This window comes from Macrobrachium nipponense, chromosome 7 (assembly GCF_015104395.2).
Source record: "Macrobrachium nipponense isolate FS-2020 chromosome 7, ASM1510439v2, whole genome shotgun sequence".
NCBI lineage: Eukaryota > Metazoa > Arthropoda > Malacostraca > Decapoda > Palaemonidae > Macrobrachium > Macrobrachium nipponense.
The window spans coordinates 23620527-23641338 of record NC_061109.1 but is presented as its reverse complement, the minus strand read 5'-3'; the positions used below and the strand labels follow the sequence as shown (position 1 = coordinate 23641338).

The 20812-nt window shown below is 39.6% G+C and overlaps 1 protein-coding gene across 2 annotated transcripts in view; it reads right to left on the bottom strand.

Annotated features, from left to right (window-relative positions):
• Positions 1-8961: 8961 nt before the first annotated feature.
• Positions 8962-20812, bottom strand: part of LOC135217467 (gastrula zinc finger protein XlCGF57.1-like) — a 175428-nt gene continuing 163577 nt past the window's right edge. For both annotated transcript variants that reach the window (XM_064253372.1, XM_064253373.1), the window contains one exon: positions 8962-12542. In XM_064253372.1, coding sequence (XP_064109442.1) covers positions 10670-11956 — 1287 coding nt within the window. In that variant the 5' untranslated portion in view covers positions 11957-12542 and the 3' untranslated portion in view covers positions 8962-10669. The remainder of the gene's footprint in view (positions 12543-20812) is intronic.

Here is a 20812-nt window from a genome sequence, read left to right as displayed (position 1 = left end):
GAGGTGCTTTCCGGCAGAGAGCTTGCTCTAGAGGCAGAGGCTTCAGAAGAGGCAGAGGAAGTAAGACCTCAACCAGTCAATGAGTCTCTGCAGGTGGGCGGGAGATTGTACCTCTCCCTGGACCATTGGACCTTCAGTACGTGGGCCCACAGTATTGTATCGAAAGGTCTGAGGTGGAAATGGAAGAAAGGGCCTCCTCCACCAGTCAGTTTTCATCAGATTCCAACGACAGACCTTCTAGACTATGCCAAAGACCTTCTTCAAAAGAAGGCAATAAAGAAACTCAGTCGCCTGAAATTTCAAGGACGCCTGTTCAGTGTACCAAAGAAGGACTCGGACAAACGAAGAGTGATTCTGGACTTGTCCCGTCTCAACTCATACATTCAATGCGACAAGTTCCGCATGCTAACCGTCTCGCAGGTGCGGACCTTACTTCCCCGTGGGGTCGTCACCACCTCTATCGCTTACTATCATGTACTGATAGCTTACTATCATGTACCGATAGCAAGAAACTTCTCTCCATACCTAGGCTTCAAACTAGGAAAACAAGCTTACTCGTTCAGAGTCATGCCGTTTGGGCTCAACATAGCGCCCAGAATATTCACCAAACTAGGAGAGACAGTAGTACAGGAACTAAGAGCTCAGGGGGTAATGTTGGTAGCTTACCTAGACGACTGGCTCGTCTGGGCAACCAGCGTTGAGGAATGTCAAAAGGCAACAGCCAAAGTAATAAAATTCCTAGACTACCTGGGTTTCCAGATCAACAAGGAAAAGTCCCGTCTCACTCCGGCATCTCGCTTTCAATGGTTGGGAATTCAATGGGACCTAACCACACACAAACTATCTCTTCCGCCAAAGAAGTGCAGAGAGATAGCGAAAGCTACGAGACAATTCCTCAAGAACAAACGGGCTTCTCGTCGTACCCAAGAGAGAATCTTAGGTTCACTTCAGTTTGCTTCAATAACAGATGTTCTGTTGAAAGCCAGACTGAAGGATATCAATCGGGTTTGGTGGAAAAGAGCCAACAAGAAGTTCAGAGAAAAAATCTCCTTGATTCCAACAATATTAAGGAAAAGACTCCGCCCATGGACAGAAGTCTGGAGTCTTTCCAAATCAGTGCCACTACAATTTCCCCCACCATCTCTGATAGTCCACACAGATGCCTCTCTGAGCGGATGGGGGGGCTACTCCCAGTACAAGAAGGTTCGAGGAACGTGGTCGAAAACATTCTGCCAGTTCCACATCAACGTACTAGAGGCAATGGCCATTTTTCTGACCTTGAAACGACTAGCTCCGGCCAGGAACATTCATATCAGACTAGTCTCGGACAGCGCAGTGATAGTTCATTGCATAAACAGAGGGGGCTCCAAGTTGAGCCAAATAAATCATGTGATGATTGCAATATTTTCGTTGGCAATGAAACATAATTGGCACCTGTCAGCTACTCACCTGACAGGAGTACGGAATGTCATTGCAGACTCACTATCCAGAACAACTCCGCTGGAGTCGGAGTGGTCCTTGGACACAAAATCATTCCATTGGATTTGCCAACAAATCCCAGGCCTTCAGGTAGACCTGTTCGCCACGGAGTCCAATCACAAACTTCCGTGTTATGTGGCTCCCAATCTGGATCCTCTGGCTCACGCCACAGATGCGATATCCATAGACTGGAACAATTGGCAGAAGATTTACCTATTTCCGCCAATAAACCTCTTGCTGAAAGTCCTACACAAACTCGGATCTTTCAGAGGACAGGTAGTATTGGTAGCACCCAACTGGCTGAAGAGCAATTGGTTTCCTCTTCTACTAGAGTTGAAACTCTGTCCCAGACGGATTCCCAACCCAAAACTGACTCAAATAGTACAAACTTGGACTGTGTCAGCTTCCTCAAGAATTCTGAATGCCCTAACTTTAAGGACTTCATGAAGTTTGCGGCACAGAAGGATGCTAGTATTGACCCGCCAAACACCCTGTTCGTGGAGTCACACAAAAGAGAATCAACACTCAGGCAGTATGATTCAGCAGTAAGGAAGCTAGCCATCTTTCTAAAAGAATCAGATGTCCAGAAGATGACTACGAATCTGGCAATTTCATTTTTTAGAACTCTGTTAGAAAAAGGCATAGCTGCGAGTACCATTACTACGACTAAATCTGCCTTGAGGAAGATATTTCAGTTTGGCATTAATATTGATTTAACAGATTTGTACTTCTCGTCTATCCCTCGAGCATGTGCTTGTCTGAGACCGGTGGACCGCCCTCACACGGTCTCCTGGTTTTTGAATGACGTACTCAGGTTGGCTTCAGATACTGATAACGAATCATGCTCATATATAACCCTTCTCAGGAAAACATTATTTTTAATGAGTCTGGCCTCAGGCGCCAGAATATCTGAACTGTCAGCTATCTCTTGAGAACCAAATCATATTGATTTCCTCCCGTCAGGAGAAGTTCTGCTCTCTCCAGATCGGAAATTCTTAGCAAAGAATGAAGACCCACAAAACAGGTGGTCTCCATGGAAGATTGTCCCTCTCCCACAGGACCCATCATTATGTCCTATTGTTACATTAAAATCTTATCTGGGCAGAACTTCTAAAAGGTCTTCAGGTCCTCTTTTTATTAGAGAGAAAGGTGGAACCATTTCCTTGAAGGCAATCAGACAACAAATTCTTTATTTTATTAAACAAGCCAATCCGGATTCAGTCCCTCATGTCCATGATATGCGGGCAGTGGCTACCTCAGTTAATTATTTGCATAATATGAACTTCGAGAATCTTAAAAAATATACGGGTTGGAAATCCCCGACAGTATTTGAACGCCACTATCTGAAAAATCTAGAGGCCCTTAAATATTCGGCAGTGGCTGCAGGGAGCATTGTCTCCCCTGATACGGCCTAGTTATGTAACTCTATATCTGTATTCTATTATTTTGGTATTAATTATCTTTTGGTACTCACTCTCACCTATCTGCCTCGCTTGTAATCCCTGCCTTTCTGCCATTGTTCCGGACTGGATTGCTCATCAACCCACTCCTGTATGTACATAGTTCTTTATTATATTTGTTTTTATGTTCATTACCTGTTGTTTTTTCCAAGGATAGTATGGATTTGGTCATATTAGGTGCTTTTTTACCATTTGTAATTTGCTATTCTTACACTGGTTATTAAAACAATAATTTTAAGAAAATTTTTATTTTCCTTTCATAAAAAATTTTTTGTTTACCAAGCTTGTATGGCCAATTCTCTGCTACTATTTCACCAGCCGACACAGGTCGAACCCAGAAAAGGGATTTTGATGAAGGAAAAATCTATTTCTGGGGGAAGACCTGTGTCGCCCGGTGAACCCATCCCTCTCAGTTCCTTTTCCCCACCCTTTAGCTGGCCCAAGCTTGGGTGCGTATTTCAGGAATGAGGGTTTCTGGCAGAGGTAGTAGTAGCGAGTGGAAGGCAGATGTTGTAACGGCACCTCTCTAGAGAGGGATTTTGAGAGAGGAGACTGTTAATTGGCAAAGTATCTGTGGTAGTGGCTTCCACTCACCCCTGTGCTATACCGACACCCTATGAGGGTGAGCGAGCTGGGGGTAGTAACTCCGGCATTCCATATGGCTTTTTTCTCTGGTATATTTAGCAGTTATTTATACCTAGAAATGAGTGATAAAGGAACATTTCACTGGGCGACACAGGTCTTCCCCCAGAAATAGATTTTTCCTTTGTCAAAGTCCCTTTTTTCTTATTACATATATATTAATCTGAAACATTCATTTATTATGAGAATCATAGATAATTAACTACTGCCTGTGACTTTATGCAAAATAATGTCACATTCTATACTCCATATTTTTGGCATTCCAATTATCATGGTAAACTCACTTTTGATTGAATTGAATTTATACAGTGCTATGCCTGCATTATTTTCCTTCTGTAACACAAAATCATTCCTAAATTACAAGAAACAAATACAATATATGATGCAAAATATACCACAAGTGTTTCCTATCACAGCGAAACCTATGAGATAATACATTTTGTAGCGAAAACTATAGCTAATACTTTTCTTGGTTACTACTCTGAAGTGGAATCTGTTGACCGATAGCAAGACAGCATTCTAGTGACATAGCCAAGTCACCAAATTTCCTCAAATGCATGGCAAGGTGCCATAGCCAGGTCACCAAATTTCCTCAAATGCATGGCAAGGTGCCAGTTTCTACCAAAGTCATGATCAAGACTCTGTCCCCTACTGGCAAGGGCTTAACCATGGCCTTTGGAGGGAAAAGGCTTTAATAAATATGTGGTTGGTAATTTGTATAAAAGAGTATAGTACCATACCAAATTCCATTGAAGCTTGCTAATTCCATGATTTAAATGAAAGACTGATACTTTTCTGGTCTCATGCTAATCTTGGAATATAAATCATAAAATGGGCGTTCTTGTAATCTGTAAGGCCTTAATCTTACTTTCCTGTCCTAAACTCTGTTCATGGTACATGTACAGCAATCAGAACTGATGCTACACGATTGCATAGGATTTAGTTTAAAATTCACTAACTGTCAACCTAATTTGCTCCATATTTATCTGTTATTTCAATGTAAAAACATGATTATTGCATACAATTAGGTCATAATATGTTTCATAATAGTGAAATCTGTCATATATTTAAAAACTGTAAGTAAATGTCAAATTTTCTCAGCCAAATTTCAGAAAAATACTTACAAAACATTTTAAAAACTTGTTTACTCATTGCTGATGCATTTTACCAAAATGAAGTATAGTCATCAAACCTCAGTTCAAATGTTAAATAAAAAAAATTATAACATTAGTATTGCTTCCAAAACAGGCATAAAATATGAATAACTAGTTCTACTTGATTGTTTTAACACCTCAATGCTGAAAAAATGTAAATATGATATCGTGTGGGTGGAGCGTGAGATGCAACCATTACAGTGTGGTGCAAAGAGCCACCTGGTGTAACATGTCTACAGTGAGTAGTGAGAATGAAAGTGTCTTGAAAATATTTATTTTATATTTGTTAGAGGGATATTTGGATTTTCATACATAACTATTTGTTATATTTCTTAAATACTTCAAAAATAATGGCTTACTAGCAAATATTTGCCTATGCAATTATTCTTTTGTCTAAGTCAAGATTTTGTTCTTAGGCCTGTGTGTGTTAATTTCTTTACTTTACACTTTGCATTCACATCTCTATATCAACAATTTCTGGTCAGAAAGCAAATGAAGCTATTAACACATTCTTGCACTTCTAGTTACCTTATGAAAGCATAAATTATACACCAAAAGCAAGCAGAAGGACTTTTAAGAAAATAATATTTTAAGCCAGTTAAAAAACAAGTGTTCCATATGCCTTGATATTAATACTAATAGATATTTTGATTAACCCTTAAACGCCGAAGCGGTAAAAAAAAAAAATGTCTCCCGTGTGCCGGAGGTGTTTCAGAGTGAGCGCGGAAGCGGAAAAAATATTTTTTTCAAAAAATCACAGCGCGCTTATTTTTCAAGATTAAGAGTTCATTTTTGGCTCCTTTTTTTGTCATTGGCTGAAGTTTAGTATGCAACCATCAGAAATGAAAAAAATTATCATTATCATATATAAATAATGCGATATATGATAGCGCAAAAACGAAATTTCATATATAATTGTATTCAAATCGCGCTGTGCGCAAAACAGTTAAAGGTAACAAGTTACTTTTTTTCGTTGTAATGTACACTAAATTGCGATCATTTTGGTGTATAACACATTGTAAAACGATAAAAGCAACACAGAGAAAATATTATCACAAAATAATGCATGAATTTGTAACGCGCGGACGTAAACAAATATTTTTTTTCAAAAATTCACCATAAATCTAAATATTGTCCTAGAGACTTCCAATTTCTTTCAAAATGAAGACAAATGATTGAATATTACTATACTGTAAGAATATTAGCTTACAAATGCAGTTTTCGACCATAACTGACGAGTTAAAGTTGACCGAATGTCGAATTTTTTTATATATATATTTATTTATATGCAATTATTTCGGAAATAAGAAAAGCTACAACCTTCAAATATTTTTCGTTTTATTCTACATGAAATTGCGCACATTTTCATATATAAAACTCTATGAAATGCCTAATATGAAACGGAGCAAATATTCCGAGAATGGAACGTACGCATTTTGGAGATTTGTGGCGGAGAATCCGCGCGCGGAGGGAAGGAAAGTTTTTTTTTTAAATTCACCATAAATCTAAATATTGTGCTAGAGACTTTGAATTTGTTTCAAGATAAAGATAAATGACTGAATATTACTAGACTGTAAGAGTTTTAGCTTACAATTGCGTTTTTCGACCATTTCGGTAGAGTCAAAGTTGACCGAACGTGGTTTTTTTTCTATTTATCGTGATTTATATGCAAATATTTCAAAAATGAGAAAAGCTACAACCTTCAATTATTTTTGGTTGTATTCTACATGAAATTGCACACATTTTCATATATAAAACTTTATGTAACGGCTAATTTAAAATGGTGCAAACATTACCACAATCGCACGTATGATTTTTTCGGAAGTTACTACGCGGACGTAAAGAAAATGTTATTTTTTTCATAAATTCACCATAAATCGAAATATTGTGCTAGAGACTTCCAATTTGTTGCAAAATGAAGGTAAATGCTTGAATATTACTAGAATATAAGCGTTTTAGCTTACAATTGCGTTTTTCGACCATTTCGGTAGAGTCAAAGTTGACTGAGGGTTGAAAATTTGTCACTTATCATATTTTATATGAAAATATTTCAAAATTTATAAAAGCTACAACCATGGGTTGTATTTAGTTGTATTGTGCATGAAATTGCGCATATTTTCATATATAAAACTTTATGTAACGGCTAATTTAAAATGGTGCAAACATTACCACAATCGCATGTATGATTTTTTCTGAAGAGTTACCGCGCGGACGTAAGGAAAAAGTTTTTTCATAAATTCACCATAAATCGAAATATTGTGCTAGAGACTTCCAATTAGTTGCAAAATTAAGGTAAATGATTGAATATTACTAAAATATAAGAGTTTTAGCTTACAATTGCGTTTTTCGACCATTTCGGTAGAGTCAAAGTTGACCGAAGGTTGAAATTTTGGCACTTATCGTTATTTATATGAAAATATCTCAAAACTGATAAAAGCTACACTCATGACTATTTTTTTGTTGTATTCTACATGAAAATGCGCACATTTAACGGCTAATTTAAAATGGTACAAAAATTATTTCAGTGACGAAATAATTTCCGAGATGTGTCACAGATACTTTTTAGTGCGGCAAGAAAGAAATTCGCGCTTGCGCGCCTGCGTAACGATTGTAAACAAAACAACGCCTTGATCCGTGAACTCCCAGCATCCCCCAAGGCGCGTGATTCAAGAGTTTTCGGCTGGTAGGCCTAAAAGTATTTTTCCGCGAATTTTTAACAAAACTTTTGTATGTCGACGTAAAATACATCCAGTCGGCACCCGAGAGACAAAAAATGTTGACGTAAAATACGTCCAGTCGGCGTTTAAGGGTTAATAGCCATCTTCTCTATATAATCCAAATCATCATATTTTATTACTCAAAGAACAGGTAATCTTTACAAATAAATTCATTAATAACAGAGATTACATCTCAGAAGGCTTAGATTATTTTTTTAGGCTTATAAATCATTTTGCAACATGCCGGCAGCTTAAACAGCCTTGTACTTCAACATTCTAAGAAAACTTGTTGTAATTCATATTTATATTCTGAAAATGTTATGACTGTTGAGCTCATTAGGTCTACTGTTATAATGCTGTAGAGGTACTAGTTATGTCGACCAGCTTGAGGAGCATGTTAAGTGCGCTTTCATTGATGGCACCGTTAACCTTATCATGCCGTACTTGGAACTAAGCAACGTGAAAGAAAACCAGTTCAAATCAGACAGATTACGAACTATACCAATTCATAAAAGGAATCATATTTATATAACTATAAGGAAAATAGTGTTAGCTGTTAACTTCCAAACTTTTCGACATATATGACATTAGAAATGAAAAAAAAAAATTTTTAACACTTCTTGGCAATGTTACTTTGAGTCTGAGAATCTAGACGATACTAAAAGAATCATGTCACATCAGATTTGACCATCACTGTACATCAAAAGGGAGAGTCTAGTCTTGGTCGTCTAAATTGTAATCTGCTCCAGTGAGTTTCCTCTATCTTTCTTGCATAAGAGCTGGTTAGGATTAACCAATAAGATTTGGTTACTATTTTCTTTGGGGTTACATTATCCAAGGAAATGAGACAGGATTTTAAAAAGAATACAAGGTGCCCAAAAGCACAATTTATTACTGAATACATAAGCTTTACGAAAACTAATTTCTTGCAGTAGATGACAATATAGATAACTTATTCTGGAATATCATGAAGTAGCATTACTCTTGGAACTGCTTTGTGATATTAATACAGTAGTATTCATAGATATGCCTAGATCAATTAAAGTTATGACTTCTGTGTAAATTCTAGTTACTGAAGAATTAATTTTGTGAACAGTGGTCAATATTAGAGGACAATGTTGATACTACGTATATTGAACAAAGTATGAGTGTGACTCAAACCCTAATCGTGCTTGCTTTAAACACTGAATAAAAATAATGACTACTGCACTATAGTGAAAGATTGATTTATATACTTGTAAAATTTTTAAAACTACTTGCTTTTGTACTCAAAGTTATAATTATTTGTATTCATTCATTATCTTTGTCAAACATACAAAGTGCTTACAATTTTTTAAATATTTAATTGCTTAAGATTGCCAGAGTCATGTGTTCCTAGAAACAATGATTCAGAATATTAGTTTCTTCTCTTCAAAAACATATGAAGCTTTTCATAATTTTCTAAAATGAAAAAGCAAGAAAATCACAGGGGCTAATCTAAAAGAATAAAGGTGTCAATGAAACAAGAACTTGATTACAAAGTGTATTTTGTAATATATTTTCTTTAAAGTTCTTCAACAGTAAACAGAAGATGGGTTAACCTTCAAATCTTCCTTAAGCAAGATTATTTTCCTTATTCTTACCACTTCTCATCAGAATACTTTTCTCCACCCTAAGAGAAGAGTTCACAACTTTTGTGCTGTAAGAATCATAGTTTAAGACTTAATCTAAATAATGCATTGTTGTTTAAAGCAAAAGAAGAGGAAAGCCTGTAATTTGTTATGACTATCTAAAATGGACTTACTCTATTCTTGTAATTTCTTCAGGCAATGCTTCTTGGACTACTTATCTTGTATTTCACATTCTCTTCAAAAAGGTATTCTTCAAGAATAACATCTCAATATATGGAATGATTTTTTCTAACCTTAACTTTTAGTCTGACAGAATCCTCTTCCAGTTTCAAAAACAACAGTTTCCTCTTCAGGTGGATTCTTATGTACGTACATATATACATATATGTAAAACATAAAGTCAGACAATACACTCTTATCTTCATATAAAATAAATGACTTCTAGTATGGGTGAATAACAATAAATCTTGTGATTATTAGCTTCCGAGGAAGGAAATTGAATGGTTCTTAACTGATGTATCAGCATCAATTACCCTGGTACGTAGTTTTAAAACTTAACATATGAAAAATAAATCTAACATTTGTAATACGTAATCAGTGAAGGCTCGTGGCTATCATTCATAGGGGTGCTGTTACATCATTTATTTTAATTCCTTGAAATTAACTGCATAAAAACACATGTATATGATATATATGTATATATAATAGTCTTACAAATAAAAGGCCTCTCTCTCTCTCTCTCTCTCTCTCTCTCTCTCTCTCTCTCTCTCTCTCTCTCTCTCTCTCTCTCTCTCTCTCTCTCTCTCTCTCTCTCTCTCTCTCTCTCTCTCCACCCTTTTGAAAAGAGGGAATTGCAGATTCGGTGAAAGATGTTACTACAAACATCCCAAGGTATGTCACAATTATGAAATCTATGGTAAATGTGCATACCTAGATGGCTATGAGGATGAATGCAGAGATGTACATCCAAAAATGTACATCTCTGCAAAATCCTAAAAGAAGGAAAAGGATGTAAGTTCAAAAAAAAATGTAAATATATGCGCACCCTGTCGCCATGAATCAAAATCAATTAAATAATAAAATCCAAAATAGAAAGGAAACAAATAAAGAAAGGAACAAAGAACATGAGGTGAAGGAAAAAAAAAAGTTGATTATTCTGCATTTACATTACATATCATCAGTATCGTCACTAATTTGACCAGTATCAATAACAGCACATATTGGTTAAGCTTTGACAAATTTAAAAACATACACCTTTCCCCTCCAGCAGTTAGACTAACACTGCTTGGGAGGGCAGTGCTCCCCGCACCTTTATGTGCGGGCTGGCTACCACACACCACCCAGCTAGCAAAATTAGAACTGCTGAGCACCAGCAGTTCCACATTGTTTCAATTCATGTGCTTTTTTTCTATTTACTAAAACAAGAGAATGGTAATAGTTTTTTTAAGGATATTGATAATCTATACTTAATTTCTCATATCCATGTATATATTCATAATTTTGTGCATATACGTATATAAAATCTATAGGGGGTGTTGCAGTTCCACAGTGGCTACTGACGAGCCGCCACTGTACTTAGTTTTCTGAGACAAAGGTTCCAACATTCCTTATAGGTCCTTTTTATTGTGAACACTCATATGAATCTTGAGATTAGAATTAGTATTAAATGCTTTCCCACATTCACTGCACAAGAATGGCTTCTCTCCAGTGTGTATCCTCCCATGAACTTTAAGACTGTTTTTATGTGTAAATGCTTTCCCACAGTCAGTGCAAATAAAGGGTTTTTCTCCAGTATGAATAATCATGTGTCTCCCCAGTTTATGTTTTTCAGCAAACGCTTTCCCACATTCAGTACAACTGAATGGCTTCTCGGCTGTATGAGCTTTCACATGGCATGCAAGGGAGCTCTGTGTAGGAAAAGCTTTGCCACATTCACTGCATGTGAAAGGTTTTATTTCTGCATGAATATTCATGTGTCTCTCAAGCTTACTTTTTTCAGCAAAGGCTCTCCCGCACTCACTGCATTTGAATGGCTTCTCGCCTGTGTGAACCTTCATGTGGCATGTAAGTGCAGTTTTTGTAGGAAAAGCTTTCCCACATTCATTGCAGTTGAATGGCTTTTCTCCAGTGTGAATCCTCATATGATGTGTAAGATAACCTTTTTGTGCAAATGGTTTCCCACATTCACTGCAGCTGTATGGCTTCTCTCCAGTGTGAGTCCTAATATGAATTTTAAGATCGTTCTTTTGAACAAATGCTTTACCACATTCTCTGCATCCAAATGGCTTCTCCCCTGTATGAATTTTCATATGTCTTGTAAGGTAGCATTTTAAAGTAAATGCTTGCCCACATTCCTCACATGTGAATGGCCTCTTTCTCATGTGCTGATTAATATGTCTTCTGAGATATACTTCCAGAGAAAACGTTTTCTCACATTCACTGCATTTAAATGGTTTCTCTTCAATTTGAGTTTTGAGATGAGTCTCTTGATTATGATTTACACATTCACTTGTGAATTGCTCCTCTCCAGTATGAATAACCATGTGATTCCCAAGAGCCTCTACCTGTGAAAAGTGTTCTCCATTTTCACTGCATGAAAATATTTCCTCTTCTTTTTTCATTCCTTGGCAACATGTAAGATTGTCTTGTTTACCACATGATTCAAAATGTCTACCACATTCATGTTTGACGTCTGTCTGAAAACTCTCATCTTCTTCAGATACTATTACTTCTGGTTCTATCTTAATTCCAACGCATGGATCCACAAACAAAGAGCTATCATCAGTGGCTGTAAAGCCAGCAGAAACCTTACATTCATGAATTGCTGGAGAGAGTGACAATGGATCCTCAATTTCACTTTTAAGAGGACATTCTACTGAAAGTTCAGAATTCATTTTAGTTTTTTGTTGCAAGATGATGTTGGGTTTTCATTAATTTCCAATACACCTCATGAAAGTCAAGCTCTAAACTCCAAACTTCGTAATACAGATATGAGAATTACAACAAACACTACTAACATAATTTTTTCCTATTAGCCAGTTCTAGCTTTAATGCATCCAAGGGCATTTTAATAGTTTTACCATATAAACTACTATTTTAATAAAATATTTTCTTAAAATAATTTTTATTAATTATTTCAATGGCATTATACTGCATTTAAAAGCTAGTTCTTCACTGAGAACATGATGGCACACAAGGATGACACGGAAACGCTCAACTTGGTATATGTCAGTTGGTGAGGACACATGTATTACACAACATAAGCACAATCACAACTTTTTCTATATAGGGAATCCTCATTTCATTGTATCAAAACTCTTGACTGTTGACCTGAATTTTATTAAAGAAGTTACGAGTAAAGGCATGATGATCAGCTCGTCAATTTACCTGGTATTTGGAAATTTTGCTCAACAATTAGTATCCAATTTTTGCAGCATCTTCAGAAATTTCCATACTCTTGGGCAGAAGAGCAGGAGAACACTGAAATTAAATAATATATATTACTAGGTACAGTCAAACTGTGAGATTTGAATGTGTCTAACCAAGACAAATATAAAATATGAGTTGATTATTTTACAAAGATGAAAAGTACAAATCTGAAATAATTTTGTTCTATACATTTAAACACTGCAACCTGTAAATGCATTAATTAATCATGTTTTAATGAACATATTAGCACATTATAAATACAAAACTATTGTCATTTTAAATAAAACACACACATATATTGTTGTAAGTGTAGTACTGAAGACTGCTGTCAGTCTCAGTTATCACACAGATTGCTTTCATGGGCAAATTTATGCAACACTGATATTCTGCCTCTTTTGATTATTTCAAATACAAAAGGTGGAAGCTTTTACAAACATACAGTGACATCTAACTCAAAAGAAATTTTTAAAGTAATCGCATCTTGACCCCTTGTGGAAGGGTAACATATACTACTATATATATATATATATAATATTATTTATATATATATAGATATATATATATATATATATATATATATATATATATATATATATATATATTCAAGATTTGGTGCCTTATTATTTGAATGAATTTTGTGGGAAAAATGTTCCTAGCTTCTTTTATCACTATTGGCAACTCTTCATATAAGAGTCTGAGTGAACCAAGAGACATTCAGTCTTGCTTTAGGTAATAAAGGGGAATGTTGTCACAACTTCCCATCTAAGGGTGCCTTGTAAATATTTTACGATAAATATACTCAGAATTTGTTCCTGGTTTTAGTTTTTATCTGTTATGATATTGTCTGAGCTTTAATTTTAATTTGACAAAATAAAATAATAAGAAAAAGAAAGAACGCCATAAAATTAGCATATTTCTGGGCCTAACCTGTGTCGCTCCATGAAATATTCCTATAACATATATTTCTAAGGTATAAATATTGCTAAATATACAAGAGAAAAAGCTACTACATTGGATTATACCAGAATAAACCTGGTTCGCTCACCCCTATATAGGGTGTCGGTATAAAACTGGGGCAATTGAAACCACTACCAGAGGTCCCCTGCCATTTATTCTCTTCCTTTGTCAATTTCCCCCGTTCCAAAGAGGAGCCGCACCAAAGCCATCTACTGCCCGCTACTGCTACAACTAGCGCCTCGATCGTCATTCCTTTTATAGCACTACTGTGTTTCACACGTGTTTTAAGTGGAAGCCTTATTTTGGATTTATATTTGAGATGTCTGAGCGTCAGGAATCTTCTGGATCTAAGTTAAGTACTGCAATAGTCTATATAAGCTCATTATGGTAGCGATGTTGATCATAAATATATGTTTGGCTTTGTTTATATGTCGGGAGCCTGCATGCGCCGCTCCCAAGTCAGCCATTTCATACATCGCTACCCGTGACTTTTATTTATGACGACTTTCAATTGGTCATCCATACTAATTGTAGTCGCATAGATGTTATTTTAGCAGTTGCTCCAAAACTTACGAGTTTTTTTATAGATTCTGACGTTTTATGATTCTTGGCGTGAGAGTTGTTATAGCCTACCTAATCGGACCTTATATGTCGGATGAGGTTTGTAGCTTCTCCCTTCCCTTGGTCGCCTACGAGGACTCCTCCTTTACGGGACCAGGCCGGGATCTCATTTTGGGGTTTTAGGCCTAGTTAGACCTGCGTTTCTGTCCTTGAGCCACCCTGGCCTACCGGTCCAGATCGTGATTAAAATTTATGTTTTTGGAAGGTTAGGCTAGCTGCTCAGAGGCTCCCTGGCCGACCTGACCAGATCGTTCCGATTTTCCGAAGGTTAGGCTAGCCGCTCATTAGTTCAGTATACACACCTATTCCCCCCCTCCACCTCATCCCTTTAACCCCTCTCACGCCAGAGCTGTTATATTGTGTTTTTTATCATATAGAATATCGTATTATTGTATTTTATTGGTGGACAGTCGGCCTATAAACCAGCTGTCCCAGTGATCAGTTGGATCCACTTCTTACCGGGAGGTGTCCCACCTGGCTGGTTGTAGTGAACAACTGATCACGAGTGAGCCACTCCTCGAGACGGCCTCCCTCCCCCATCCCACTCGTTGGGTGCTCAGCTTGCTAGCGCTACCTCAACCTCAGGTAGCCAACCGAGCCCCTTCCCCTCTCGCGGGGGAAGGTGGGGGGTTCAGTCCGGGGAGTGGTACTCCTCATCTTAGGTAGTAAGTGGGGTGTACGGGGGTGCCCACCCAGACGAGCCCTGGTTGAACACCCAGCTCGTCAGGACGGTATACACCGCGTACTTCCTCAGTACTATTGCCTTTCCTATCCCCAAGCCTTACTCCACCGTCTATCCTCCCGCACCGGCAGGTCCGGGATCCGACTAGAACTCGTTCTGTATGCATATAACAAACAAGATTTCTTATGGTTAGTATCAGGCCTAGGTTTTACCTATTTTCCCTGATTCGATCCCTCAACCGGACCCAGGGATAGTGGAAGATAGCATGGAAGTGGGACAGGACCTGGAAGTGAGTGTAGATACAGTGCTCCGACACAATAAAATAATTTATTTATTTATGTATTTATTTTACTGATTTATTTTTAAGTTATTATGCATTTGGCTGTCTTACTACGCCGGGTATTTCTACCCCGGCAGGTACTCTAAGACCAAAAAAGCACGATTTTCCTCTCCCTAGTTTCTCCCCCCCAATTTTACCATTATACCTCTGTGTCCCATTCCGGTGACAACAGACATGAGCTAAGAAAGGCGCTTCTAGTGCAAACTAAGAAAACCTCTCCGGTGCTGGCGGATTCAGGCCAAGGTTAACATTTTTTTCCCTGTTCTGTTGGCACCAAGCCTACAATTATAGAGGAGAATGCAAAACGAGGCCGGAAAGCTAACGGAAGAAGATAAAATTATTGTTTTTATATTTTGCATGCCACCGGAATCGTTACAGCGTTCTGAAGTAGTAAAGCATGTTCTGCCGGAGTCATCTCCAGTGGGTCTACATATAGCGATATTCCGGTATCAATGATTAGTTTAGTGCATGCTCCGCTGGATACATCTCCGGCGGGTCTATACAGTGATACTCATGTATCAATTTTTAATCTACAGATGGTGCGCTCTCAAGAGACAGCTTGTACTGCAATCTTCCAGCAACCGTGCGGAAACGAGGTGTGCCGCACTCATGCAGGCTGCGCGGTCCAAGTTGATGACCTGGTGGTTTGGCACCCAGATGGGTGTGAGATCTGCTACAACTTGGTGCTTGAGTTCACTACCAACACAGTAGGTACCAGCTCATGGAATGAGATATTGGAAAATTCTGCAGACACTTTTGAGATAGTCATAAGTTATTTTAAGGTTAGAATTTAAAAGTAAATATCTCTTCCAGAACCCGCAGGCTGTCAAGGACTCGGCTCTCGCCACCCTCAAGATCTGGGTGGGAGGTTTTGGGCGCAACGCCAAGGGCAAGAAGCCCTACATGCTCTCTCATCTACCCCAATGCTAAGATGTCGGCAGCCGTATCGGCGGATCTGGCGGCCCCAATCATCGCCAGGATCTGAGAAGAGACTCAAGCCATACTGGCAGAAGACCTGGAGGATTTGGGCGATGAGGTATTCGGAGAGGTTGCAGCAATCAACCTGGACCTCGAGCCCACGATAATCGACGCCCAGGATGAAGGTAAGGGAGTAAGTGAGGCAGTTGGTACACAGGCTAAAGCACTTTTCTTTAGCCTGTCTCATTCCTCTTTTTCTTCGTTTCAGGGATTTACCAAGAGGCCTACGACTTCTGGGTGCAAGTCGGGGTCGGTAATCCCTAAGATTAAAGCCAAGTTAGACACCTGTAGGCCTATTGCTAAGCCCCTCCCTAAGCCTTCCAAACCGAAGTCCCTTAGGGAAAGCCATTCCAGTTTGTCATCAGCCCCCAAACTGATGGCGGACGCAGCAAAGGCTGCCACACCTAGGCAGGGATCGAGGATGAAACTGGCTAAACCTAGACCTCAAGACTCAGGTTTTGACCCGGCCGCTTTTCCAGCATGCTGATGCTAGAGATGGGAAACCTGGTTCAATCCAAGTTCCAGGAGATATCAGGCCAGTCGATCCAGTCTTTGGCACAAAGAATGGAGAATCAGGAGACACTGATGCAGGGAGTCCTCCAGTCCGGACATCCACAGCAGCCTCTGGCTGTACTGGACGCCTCAAAACTGCCACCCTTCAAGAATAACAACCCTTGGAGGCTAGCTGCCCATGCCCCATTTTCAGAGGGCATGCTAACAATAGAGGGGTGTGGAACCCGGCCAGTAGAAGATTTTGAGTTCTACCCGCCGGGTCTCCAATTTCCCTTTTCAGGTTATGTACGCCTGACGGAGGAGGCATTGATACGGGAAGACAAAGTGCCGAAGGAGACGGTCATCTTCCCCAGAGACCAGGCTCAATCAGCATGGGTTCGAACCTAGACCGAATGGGAGTGTACGAACACTAAGTTGACTCGCCACAAGAGTCCCTTCACCATGTTTGTGGTCCCAGATGACACTCCCATTCCGTGTACATCTAAAATAGTAGAACTGAGACTCCAGGCAGCAGCAGACGACAAACCCATGCCTCAAATCAGAGAGACGGATTTACCATCCGTGCTCCTCCCGGGAGGAACAGAGAGTTGGTTGGATGCCCCAGCAACTTTTTCAGTAGGAAAGTTGAGCCAGGATTGTGCGACAACACTCTTTAGCGAGCGCTTGCTCAGACTCTCAGAAGCGCTGGTTAAAGCAGAGTATGAAGCCAGATGTCGCTTGTGTAGGTCTATAAATTCCGCCACTATGGCAGAAATGACGACCCTAGTTAACACCGACGAATCCTTATTCAAGATTCTGATGAAGTCATTACTTCACACCTTACAGTGTGACGTATATGACTTCGCTGTAGCCAGAAGAAACTGCAGGAAGCACGTCTTGGCTGATGCCTCTATTCGTCATGAGCCAAACAGACTCATCAAAGCTCCGATCTGGGGGGCTAACCTGTTTCCTGAAACATTAGTAAACAAAGTCTTGAGCGAAGCAGCCAGGGTTAACCAGAGCTTGCGAGTTTGCTGGGGCCTGTTTACCAAAAGAAGATTTGATTCTTCTGGAGCCCAGCCCAGGGGAAAGAAGAGGGCAAGGAGGTTCCAGCCTTTCCAAACTAACCAACCTCAGATAATGGTCCAGGCGTTTCCAGTAGGCCAGCTGAACCAACCGTCCACTTCGAAAGCCCAGCCTCAACAACAGTACATGCTGCTGCAGTGCCAACCCTCTCAGCAGCCTCAAAGCTCGGCCAATTTTACCCCTTCTCCGGCCTTTAATGCCTCCTATGAAAACCAGGGGGTCTTTCATGGGTACAACAGATTTGTAAGAGGTAGCCGAGCCAGAGGAGCTTTCCGCAGAGCTGGCGGAAGAGCATCCGGCAGAGGAAGAGGCTTCAGAGGAAGTCGGGGTAGCCGACCCTCAGCGCAGTGAGACTCCTCAGGTTGGAGGGAGGCTGTGCCTATTCGAGAACCGCTGGAAATTCAGCAATTGGGCGCACAGCATAGTAGCAAAAGGACTGGGATGAAGTTGGAAGAAAGGGCCTCCTCCATTAACCAATTTTTGTCAATATCCAACAACAGATCTAATAAATTATGCCCAAGACCTTCTTCAAAAGAGGGTAGTTACAAAGACCAAATGCTTAAAATTTCAAGGACGTTTGTTCAGTGTTTCAAAGAAAGACTCAAACAAGCAAAGAATAATATTAGACTTGTCTCATCTGAACTCATACATTCAATGCGACAAGTTCCACATGCTAACCGTTTCACAGGTACGGACCTTACTTCCCCGTGGGGCCGTCACCACCTCTATAGATCTTACAGATGACTACTATCATGTTCCAGTCGCAAGGTACTTCCGCCCCTTCCCAGGCTTCAGATTAGGCAAGCAGGCTTACGCCTTCAAAGTAATGCCGTTCGGGCTCAACATAGCGCCCAGAATATTTACAAAGTTAGCGGAAACGGTAGTACAAGAACTGAGAGCTCGGGATAATGCTAGTAGCCTACCTAGACGAATGGCTTATCTGGGCCAAAAACGACAAAGAATGTCTCATAGCAACTCGGAAAGTACTGAAATTTTTGGAATACCTAGGTTTCCAGATAAACTACAAGAAATCCCGACTCACTCCGGCATCATGGTTTCAGTGGTTGGGAATACAATGGGATCTCAATTCACACAAACTTTCAATCCCACTGGTGAAACGAAGGGAAATAGCAAGCGCTACGAGGCACTTCCTCAGAAGCAAACAAAAATCCCGGAGGAACCAAGAAAAAGTCTTAGGCTCGCTCCAATTCGCCTCAGTAACAGATGTTCTGCTAAAGGCCAAACTCAAAGACATAAACCGGGTTTGGCGGACCAGAGCAAACAGGAAATTACGAGACAAAATTTCCTGCATCCCGTCAATACTACGAAAGAGGCTCCGTTCATGGACAGAAGTCAAGAACCTGGTAAAATCAATACCATTACAGTTCCCTCCACCAAGCTTAGTGGTCCACACGGACGCCTCACTAAGTGGATGGGGAGGATGCTCCCAATACAAAAAGGTTCAAGGCACTTGGTCAATAACACTCCGCCAGCTTCATATCAATGTTTTGGAAGCCATGGCAGTATTTCTAACCCTGAGGAAACTCTCTCCGGCAAAGAGAATCCACATCAGGTTAGTCTTAGACAGCGCAGTAATAGTCCACTGCATAAACAGAGGAGGTTCCAAAACAAGCCACATAAACCATGTCATGATAGCAATCTTTTCATTGGCAGCAAAGAAACAATGGCATCTGTCAGCAACTCACCTGGCAGGAGTAAGGAACGTAGTGGCAGATGCACTGTCAAGGACAACTCCGCTAAAGTCGGAATGGTCCTTAGACAACAGGTCATTCAAATGGATCAGTCAGCAGTGCCCGGGTCTTCAGGTGGACTTGTTTGCCACAGAATCCAACCACAAGTTACAAGACTATGTGGCTCCCAATCTGGACCCCATGGGCCAGGCCACGGACGCCATGTCCATAGATTGGAACAATTGGAAGAAGATTTACCTGTTTCCTCCAATAAATCTACTAATGAAAGTCCTGGACAAACTCAGATCCTTCAAAGGATGGATTGCGTTGGTAGCTCCCAACTGGCCCAAGAGCAATTGGTACCCTTTACTGAGGGAATAGGGACTCCGTCCCAAACGGATCCCCAACCCGAGGCTAACACAACTAGTACAAACGAGGACTGTGTACGCTTCCTCATGGATTCAGAATGCCTTAACTTTATGGACTTCATGAAATTTGCAGCACAAAAAGATGTCAACATGGATCCTATTAACACCCGGTTTCTAGAATCAGACAAACGAGAATCTACGCTTAGACAGTATGATTCTGCGGTAAAGAAACTAGCCTCTTTCTTGAAAGACTCAAAGGTAAAGACGATGAATACGAATCTGGCTGTTACTTTCTTAAGGACCCTGTTTGAGAAGGGCCTAGCAGCTAGTACTATTACCACAACTAAATCTGCCTTAAGAAAAATTTTCCAGTTTGGGTTTAACATTAATTTAGCAGATTCGTATTTTTCATCGATTGTGAGGGCTTGCGCTAGATTAAGACTAGCAGACAGACCTCATACAGTCTCCTGGTTTCTAAATGACTTACTTAAACTAGCTTCAGACACCAATAATGAATCGTTTCCTTATAGAACCCTTCTTAGGAAGACGTTATTCCTTGTAAGCCTAGCTTCAGGAGCCAGAATATCAGAATTATCGGCTCTTTCTAGAGAACCAAATCATATTGACTTCCTTCCATCTGGAGAAGTTCTGTTATTACCAGATAGGAAATTCTTGGCCAAAAACGAAGATCCTCAGAGCAGATGGTCTCCGTGGAAGATGTAACACTTCCACAAGACCTATCCCTTTGTCCAGTCAAAACATTGAGATCATTTTTGGACAGAACTTCCAATAAAACTTCAGGTCCTTTATTCATTAGAGAGAATGGTGGAACAATCTCATTAAAAGCAATAGACAACAAATTCTGTATTTTATTAAACAGGCTAACCCGGAATCAGTACCCCATGTACATGATGTCCGAGCTGTAGCTACCTCAATTAATTACTTCCACCATATGATTGATTGATTGATTGATTGTAGGTTTTCTGGCGTCACAACTACCAGGGTCACCGACGCCGAATGCTAAGTGTGATCTTTTAACGTTATTTAAAATCTTGTTTAATATATTATGAATTTTATCTTTAAAAGAGATACATATAAATTTGATT